The sequence below is a fragment of the Panthera pardus genome, unplaced genomic scaffold (genome assembly GCF_024362965.1).
Source record: "Panthera pardus isolate Hobbes unplaced genomic scaffold, ASM2436296v1 HiC_scaffold_10, whole genome shotgun sequence".
NCBI lineage: Eukaryota > Metazoa > Chordata > Mammalia > Carnivora > Felidae > Panthera > Panthera pardus.
The window spans coordinates 74,298,382-74,308,035 of record NW_026526655.1 but is presented as its reverse complement, the minus strand read 5'-3'; the positions used below and the strand labels follow the sequence as shown (position 1 = coordinate 74,308,035).

General features: G+C 37.7%; 1 protein-coding gene across 1 annotated transcript; it reads right to left on the bottom strand.

The window, feature by feature from the left end:
• Window positions 1–240: 240 nt before the first annotated feature.
• ERMN (ermin) lies at window positions 241–7,575 on the bottom strand. Its single transcript, XM_019456801.2, has 3 exons — window positions 7,119–7,575; window positions 6,355–6,447; window positions 241–3,378 (listed from the first exon to the last, which is right to left on the bottom strand). Exons 1-3 carry the CDS (start codon window positions 7,357–7,359, stop codon window positions 2,861–2,863), a joined length of 852 nt encoding a protein of 283 aa, XP_019312346.1. The 5' UTR covers window positions 7,360–7,575; the 3' UTR covers window positions 241–2,860.
• Window positions 7,576–9,654: the final 2,079 nt, after the last annotated feature.

Sequence of the window (9,654 nt, the reverse complement as noted above, 5' to 3'; positions counted from 1 at the left end):
AAATAATAAAGCTTTTTTTTATGAACATTACATATATATCCACCAGAAATTTTTTTTTGCAATTTTCTACACAACCATTTTAAGACCTTTTTGAAATAAATAATGCTGTTTTGATTTTAAATAAGGTGTTCTGTTGATTTCTAAACAGCATTTATGAATAATCTTTAGTAGCTGTTGATATGCAAGGGCTCTTTCTACATTTTAAAAAGCAGCTAAATAAAATAAATTCTAGACACCAAAAACAAGGACACAAACTTTTATTGAGAGCAAGTCAGACACAGCAATTTTTTTATTTAAGTTGTAGACAGATGATAGACAGATTCGGACATATTCCATGTCTTTAAATGTAGCATTATATGAAAGGTGAATTTTATATTGACTATGAAACAGAGCTTTTTATTAATTCCTGTTCACCCAAAAACTAAGAAAAATTAAAACTCGTGTAAGGAGTATCAACATTCTCACAATAAACCAATTTCCCTCCTACCAGGTACCAGAGTCCTTCTTCCACCCTCAAAGCTTGAATCACAAAAGCAGTAAATCTTCCAGTATAATTACCAATTTATGTTCTAATTTATCCCATAGGAGTGTCTAATATGTCAAATATCCCTCGTGCAATCTGAATCATACCCTTGCCTTTCCTAGGTTATGAAGAATCAAACAGTCATCTAACCCCATCATGTTACTTATAATCACTCAAGTCTGTGGCCTTCGTGTAAGATGGCAGCACAGAGCAGTGGGCATTAATGTCAAAGAATAGTTTCAGTGCTCTTTTGCAACTACACTGCCTCATCCATGAGCACTAAGCATTTACTCATTGAGCTTACCCTGAAAAAGTCTTTGTTGACAAAATATTTTGTGGTTGGTTAATTTTTGGTAAGAGCACAAAGCTAAAAAGGCCACGGTTACTAGGCGTTGGATCCCCATAAGAGCTAGGTGCTTGGCCGTGTCACACTATAGATGGTGGCCGTAGACCACCCACCTCACTCAGATTCCACAGGGATTCAACACTTCTGCTGGAACAGTTCATAATATAGGCTCTGCTGATGGTAGGTTAACAAAATGCTCCTATTCCATGATGGATAACACAATACTGTGTTCTGAAGTTAAGTGGAAAATTGTAGGGGTCATCAGTAATCCAGAAAAGAAAATAGGTTGTCCAGGTGGAATGATTTAGAGGATCTAAATAAATAGGAAATTGTCCTAGTGCACTAATCTTCTACCTAAATTTATCAAGAAAGACCTGATTTCCCTGGCTTTATTCTGAGAACTTGCATTGTCAAGAATGAAATCTTTAAGTTCCACAGATGAAGAGTGACAGAACTTTTACGTGATCAGGTTGCAAAATATCTGTTTGAAAGAATAAAAGGAGCACTTCAATCTTGAATTCAAAATTGAGTCTTGTAAACAGTAAATAATAGTACATGATACCCTGGAAATATATGACCAGGAAGAATTAAAGAAATTTCCATTAGAATGTGCAGGATTTGTTACACATAAATAAGCAATAATCTAAGAAGGGCTAACCCAGGGTTTTTCACAAAATGAAAAAGAAATAAACAAAGGGTTGAATAGTACAATGAAGACTGTATTGCATTCAGACAATAAGGAATTGTCTTTTTATTTGCGGGGCCAAAAATATCTTTAACGGTGGTGACAGAAAGTTCAGAGTGATATATATGGAAGCATGAAATGAAAAATTATGAAACTATCTAAGAATATAAATATAGACTCTCCCTTTTCATAAATATTCAATACATTATTTGACACACCGGTTTGAGTGAAGCTCCATAAGTACAATTTTAAGCATCTTGATTTGGGCTGAGGTCCAGTAAATTATATATTCCCAACTATCAGACTTTCTCACTAAAAATACAGGCTCACGCTCTACTTTGAAAATACCCTAAGATAATTATTTCCATTTTCATAGTAACTAGTACAGTTATGACGAGACTTCTCTTGGGTTTCTAAGGAAAGAAAATTCTTCTGAGATACTGTTAATAAGAGCAAGTATAGTAATAGAGAAGGATATCCTCTTAAAATTTCACCGAAGCTGTCATTTTCATTTTTAATGAATTTAACTATGCCAGATGAGATTTTATTTTCCATCACAGAAATAAACTATCTGACTCTTTAATCTATTGCCCACCCATCTTCTAGCCCCTCCTTGTACCAACCTTACAATGAATTTCATTCATCCTGAGAACATAAAGCCAACATTTAGTCAACACAATTGTCCTGACTGACAATTGCTCAGCCCCTCTAGTGAGAAAATTTAGTGAATGATAACACCTACGAAGGAGGCCTATACAGAGTTTTCACTCTGTAGATGCCAAGGAAAACCACTTAAAATCTTTTCTGAAGATAATAGGAAAGCAAAGTATTTTGGAAAGCTTATTGCCAGAGTCTATAAAAGCATATTTAAAAGAAAGAGAACGGAACCAGTCTTTCCAGCACCCTCAATGTACAGGAAGAAAGATACCAAAAGAAATACAGGTCATTTCTAAGAGTCCTCTTTCATTTGAAGACTGTGTTTTCCAGTGTTGCTACTTTTAAAGCCGAATCATGCTACAGTCTCCAAGAGTACTTGCTATTTGCTATCTAGTGCTTACCACACGAGGCTATATTAGTAAAGTTTTAAAAAGCAAATGCCCAAGAATGAATCTAAAGCATTTTGATTTGAGGTTACCAGACTGAATTTTGTCTAGGGTTATTTCCATATTATTCTACAGTGAAGCAGGGGTTAACCTCTCACATCTTTAAAGGGGATGACTCAAATAAGGCAGGCAAAGACGCATCTCAGGAAAATAGAATTAGCTTTTGCTTTAGTGGGCACAAGAACTTCTCAGTTCCATTTAGTTTATAAATGCATCATTGACTCGAATTCATCAATTCTTTGTTTGGTGTTCCCCTTCCTGATTTTCCGATAAGATATTGTATTGTATCTTGAATAAGCATTTCTGGAGATATCACTCTTCTTCTCAAAGGTTGGCTGCTCATCAGGTGTCACAGGTTGGGAACTAGGGCTGCTCAGTGGGGAGTCCTCATTTGCATTTCCTTCCTCTTTTAATTGGGAATCTTCAACATTTTTTTTCTGAAATTCTATCACTCGAACTTCATCTTCGTCATCATTGCAACCATCATCATCATCGTTATTAATTTCTTCATCCCAAACCTCTTGCTCCTCCTCATGTTTAGAATGCAACACATCGACTTGGCTAGGTTTCCGATATCCCAACCATTCAATTTCAGTTGCTTGATGAGCTTTGTTCTTCCCGTCCTCCTCTCCTTTCTCTTCTAGAGATTGTTCAGCAATCCTTTCCTGTCTACTTATTTCCTGGTTACCGACGCTCAGAGGAATCTTCTTCCATTGATACCCTGTAGCAAAATCAATTCATAATTGAAATACCCAGCTGTTATTCTTTAAATTACCTTTCTGGGCAATCATTTCCCCACAATATTCTTTATAGGATATTATTCTGTGGGCTATGGGTATGTTTTACACAATAAAATGGGTTGCACCATCTAATTAGTTTGGGCCATGGGTGGTCAGGAGTCAAATGCTAGGCTAACCATAACATCAAGCCCCCCAAAGCACACACAATGTAGTCTAAGATCTGCCTCTGATTTCTGGAGAGCCTAGATTTAAAAATCATGCTGAGATCATCTCTATATAGCTAGATTGGCCTATCATTTTAGACATGTCCCTAAAGACAACTGAATCAAGTGGTTTGGTATCATGGAGTGACTTTTACATGGCTTAATTCATCACAAATTTCACTTTTCAAGCAGATCACATCAGCATATCTGCACAATTACTACAGCATATCAGCACAATATTTATTTTACATGCTAAAGAGAACTAATTATAAGAGAATGGAGAGTGGAAGTTGTTCTCTAGGCTTTTACCACTAAAGGAACTTCTTTTATATATATATTTTCTAAATTTGTTCTTAATGTTTATTTATCATCGACAGAGAGACAGAGCGTGAGTGGGGGAGGAGCAGAGAGAGAGGGAGACAGAATCTGAAGCAGATTCCAGGCTCTGAGCTGTCAGCCCAGAGCCCGATAGAGGGCTCGAACTCAGAAACCATGAGATCATGGTCAAAGTCAGATGCTTAACCCACTGAGCCACCCAGGTGCCCCTCTAAAGGGACTTCTGTGGGAAGTTTCAGTCTATCGTATGCATGACTCCAAGATATTGTCTGGATTCTGTCCCTTGTTGGGCCTTGGTTCACTATTCCCTTTCAACACCATAAGAGTCTTTAAAATAAAATGAGAGACAATGTTCCTCTTTGCCTTTCCCCTCCACGATTTTCTACTTTTACTGAAAGATGTTCACAAATCCATGTCCAGTTAAGAATTTTCATTTTTTTTTCATTGTTTTGTTTTCCCAACTACAGGAACCAGATTGTAAACTCGTAAAAAGAGACAGAAGTAAAGATGGATTATCATTCCTAACTAGTTATACACGGTTCCTATCAGCATGTTGGTGCCTAGTCAATGTTCTTTACATTATAAATAAATATATGTTAGAATGTTTGCTATAATATTAAGCTTTCTTTTATTCACTTTTTTTCCCCCACAGAAACAAAGAAGCTGATCTTAGAAGAAGAAGAAGAAGAAGAAGAAGAAGAAGAAGAAGAAGAAGCTGATCTTTTTGCTCATATCATGACTCAGGCCTGGAGTTGTCACGCACGAAATTACTTCTTGAATTTAAATTACAGTTTTTCCTCAGTTTTTTTAGCATCTTGCTATTTTCAACCCAGGAGTATTCTCTTTGGAGACTTTATAGCTGTTTGTCATTGTGAAAACAGGAGACACCAACATGTGTCTTACAGGAAAAACATATGTTCCACCAAACACAAAAGGATTTATTCTGGGAAAAATTCACCCTGAGACCATCTACTTGAAAATCCAGATTGCATTCATTCTCTGTTTGATAAAAATGAAAGATTCCAGCAAACTGTTGTCTCCAGCAGACTTCCTGATCAGAAATTTGAAAGGGTCTCCTCATGGACCTTGACATCCCTGCCTCTGAGAACTTGCTACATTGGGAACAGAAAGATTAGGGCAAAGAAGTTATTTAATTCACTTCACGGGGCATAAGTTTTATAAATGACGTGTGATAATGTAAAAGCTTAAAAATGGTTGTTCCTTACTACATTACTACAATAATGGAGGTTCCACCACTACATATGGACAGCAGATAGTCTGAGAGGCATCCAGGCAAAGTGGACAAACCCAAGAAACTGCCAGTCACATCCCTGTCTTTTTTGGTATCTATTATTTTATGTGATGTTCTAATATTTTTTTTTAAAAATGTATCTCTTCCACATTTTTTCCTGTTAAGGTCTTAACTAAGCTAAGTCGCTCAGGTCTAATGAACTGACTTCAATTTTGAGACAAGATGTTTATGGCAGCAAAAGAGGAAATGAGTGCTTCATTAATAGGTGTTTATCCTGTATTTGATTTGGAAATTGCTTCAACATAGATATCTTCTCAGAAGTAAAGTCTGAAAGATTTTGTGTCTCTTAGTCTCTTGAGTTTATTTGAAATATAAGTCTCTTAAAAATCAATATTCTCTTGGGGTGCCTGGGTGGCTCAGTCAGTTAAGCGTCTGACTTTGGCTCAGGTCATTATCTCGCGGTCTGTGAGTTCAAGCCCTGCGTCGGGCTCTGTGCTGACTGCTTAGAGCCTGGAGCCTGTTTCAGATTCTGTGTCTCCCTCCCTCTCTGACCCTCCCCCGTTCATGCTCTGTCTCTCTCTGTCTCAAAAATAAATAAACGTTAAAAAAAAAAAATTAAAAATCAATATTCTCTCATTTTGTGAAAGAACACAATTAAAATTAACTTCATCACCTGGGAGATTTCATTAACAAGAATTAGATAACCATCTTCTGCTTGCATCAGAGGCCTGGAATTTTTCTACAGATCAAATAAATTTATAGTGTTATTTTAGGTAAAACTTTAGGACAAACCCCTTTATGAAACATTCATATTTTGCTAGGTACCTGACGCAGATTTGGAGACACTAAATAAACCTGTTGTTGTTGATGTTGTTGATTTAGTGGACTAACTTACTGAGAAACTGATATCATATGGTTAGGTCAAGGCATGTCAATCAGTTATGCCAATCCAGTCAGTATTAGTCTTGATCTTCCTAGAATACTCCTTAAGGTGAAACCCACAGATAATCAGGACTACTCCCTTATCTGTCTCTAGCAGCTCTGAGTTTTTGAAGGCATTGCCTGGATTGCTTTTTCAACACCACACTCACGCAATATCCCATGCAAAACCTGCCATCCATATTCAGTCAAACAATTTCGGTGTACAAAATGGAAGTTCGTCTTACCTCCTCTGAATGTCATTTCATCGCTACTCGTTTCCTGGAGAGAAAGATCTGCCACAGCCTTATGAACAATAAAAAGATTCTCTTCTGGTTTTTCTGAGGGGAAAAACAAAAAACAACCGACACCCACAAGATTAATCCCATAATACTTAAAGCCATTCAGGATTAAATAAATTATCAATTTAGACTCGAGCTAGGTAGATCTATTTGATTTGCAATTGTGATCCCTAAAAGTAACCATTTCACTTCTTCCAATTCATTTCTTCATTGGTTCCTACTTATAAACATAAGGATAACCTCTCACTTTACATCTATATAAAGGTATTGAACCATGAACTGGGATACGTTCAGGTATATTTCAGAAGAAAAACTTGAAATACTGAATTTCCTTTGCTTAAGTAATATGTGGGCTGTAGACAATAATGATAAATAACGGCAGCAAACGTTTAAGCAACACTGAGTAATCCTTGCAACAACCGTACAAATGTCAGTACTGTCATTTCTGCCTTCTGCTAACAGAGAAAGCTAAGGCTTCAGGAGGCTAGGGGAGTTGTCTAGGGTCCCAGAGCTATCAAAGAAAGAAGCCTGAATTTGACCTGAGGCAGAAGTTTTGTCCTTCTGCTATCCAGCTCCAGTAGAACAATTGCTCAGGTCTGGGACACGGGTGGGAGGAAGGACAGCACATTCCTGTCATAATGGTTTATCAAAAGAGAATCCTGAGTTTATAAGCCAAATCAAGCAAATCGAAGACAAGGAAAATGCTTTACCTTTGAGAAGCTCCCCATCGGTGGACCAGCTGACAAGCCTATTCCCTTGTAATTTTTCATTTTTCTCCTGATTTCCTTCTGTGGGTAAGTCTTCAAGACGGCGTTCGACCCGGTAGTATGGTGGGGTGCCATCCACATCACTAGCTCCCTCATTTGTTTTAGGGATTGGTTGTTGACCATTTTCAGGTGGTGTATCCCCGTTGCACTCAGCCTGACTGAATGTCCCGGGAACGTCTGTCATGATGTGCAGTTGAGCTAGACGATGTGGAGACAGCTTTGGGGAAACTGAGTGAACAGGTCCTTGATAGAAGCGTTCCAACCCCTACTCTAAGAATACAGAGTATTTACTTTAGTACATAATAAATGCTGCTTTTCTTAAAGGTATCCAGATAGAGCTTAGAACCAAAGCAATAGGATTTGTTAGATTTGCCACCAGCCCACGAGCAAGCATCCGGCCAATCACCACCTTCTTTGTCACTGAGCAGCCCCACTTGCTGAATTAATGGCAGCCTTTTGATTTACATAAACAAACAATCTGAGGCAATCAGGCTTTTGTGTTGGCATGTAGATGGGGACTTTCAGCTTGTCAGTCCCCCCTCTGGGAACAGAGATTTTTGTCCCTTTTCATAATGGCCCTTTGTCATTTTCCTTGTAACAGGAGCCACAATTGTTCCACAGCTTTAATCCAGAGAGAATGACCACCTTGAGGCATATTAGTTCTGTGTCACCAGCTTAACATTTCCAAACGGATATTGTTCAAGTAAAACCTCAGCTATGTTGTAGGGGATAATGGCATCATTTCTCATTTATTAAAGAATAAAAACAGCTTACCGAACCTGTAAACAGGACGACCTTATTGTAAGTGGTTCTGGCAGCAGATTCCATGGTGTACTTTCAGGAGCTCAGAAAAAAGACCGAAGTAGAAGCAAAACAACACAAAACAAAAACAAAAACAAATCTTGCTGTATCTTGCTAATACCAAAAATTTTACATTTCAGAATAATCCACTTGGTCTGTAGCTTCTTTTCCTTTAGTTTATTTATGTCTACTGAAGCCCAAACCCATCCTTTATAGCCCTAGTAGAATTTCCTCCGTGAAATTTTCCCTTTCCCCAGTCAGATTTATTCTTGATATTCCCTATTGATATTACCTGATGCTGGTAAAATTATAGAGCACCAACACAGTCTGCCCTTGAGGGAAACTGGTACTTATGGAAAACACCTGCTACTTACCAACCTTTCCTTTTTAAAGGAAGATGTTAATTCTTTTTCTTTTTTCTTTCTTTCTTTCTTTTCTTTTCTTTCTTTTTTTTTTTTTTTTTTTTTTTGGATCTCATATAGTGCAAATGATTCCAGAAACTTTTGCCCATGCTGCTCCCTCTGCTTAGAATGCCCTTCTCTTCCTCAAGGCCAAATCCCTGGCCTAACCAGTTCCTTTAAATCTCAATTCTTCAGCTGAAATATTGTCTCTTCCGTGACACTTTCCCTGACCCACAGGGGTAAGATGGGACTCCTGTTTCACATTATTTTGTCCTTCAGAGTGTTCTTCACAGTTATGATTAAACACGTAAGTGCACAATTATCTGCGTGACATCTCTTTCACCAACCAGAATCTAAGATTTTTCTAAGCAGGGACCATGGTTCGCTTGTATACATAGGTCTCCAGCATGTAGTATCTGCTTCGAACTAGGTAAGTAAGAGATACAGATAGACAGATAGATAGATAGACAGATAATAGATAGATAAAATTGAATAACTGAGTAAATTTGACTCCCTATTAGGTCATTTCTAAAGGGAATAATAATAGAGGTTGGCAAATAATTAAAAATTGTCACCTTTAAAATTGTGTTTAGGGCTAAGCCCATTAGGATCTATAGCAGAGATGACAAATATCTGACACTCTGGCCTCATCATCTTGTCACATGTCCTTGGAAGACATGTCTAACAGACTCTAGAATGCTTTCCCTTATCATCACTGGCTCTTCCCTACCCAACACACTGATTGTTTGTGTAGGAGAGGAAAAATAATGGTCCCTCTACCTTTTTAAGTCCTTGGCTGAGACCCCTGCAATAAAAGATTAACGAAAAAAGGAACAAAAGTTTATTAACATGTGTACCTGATATATACAAGGGAGATACCCAGGATAACTGAGTAACTCCCTGAAGGCCCAAGCTACCAACTTAAATAGCATCTTCAGTTAAAGACAAGAGGAAAAAAAAAGTTGTATAATGAGGGTTGGTGTGGGGGCAGTTATGACGAGTTACCAGGAAAAGCATAGTAAACAAGGGTGAGGTTTGTTATCCACATTTGAGTGGGTGCCTTTTCCATTAGTAAGATTCTCTCGTGATTTAGAGTCATTTTTCTTTTCCTGATACAGAGAGAAAGACAGATAACAGGAAATTTTCTTTATAAATGTCAGTTTCCCCTATGAAAGAGTAACTTCTCGTTTGTTTTCAGAGCTTCTTCAGTGTCTGCTGCTTCTCAAAAATAATCGGCTCAACATAATCCTGATGCCAAAGAGACGCATTTTGAGGTG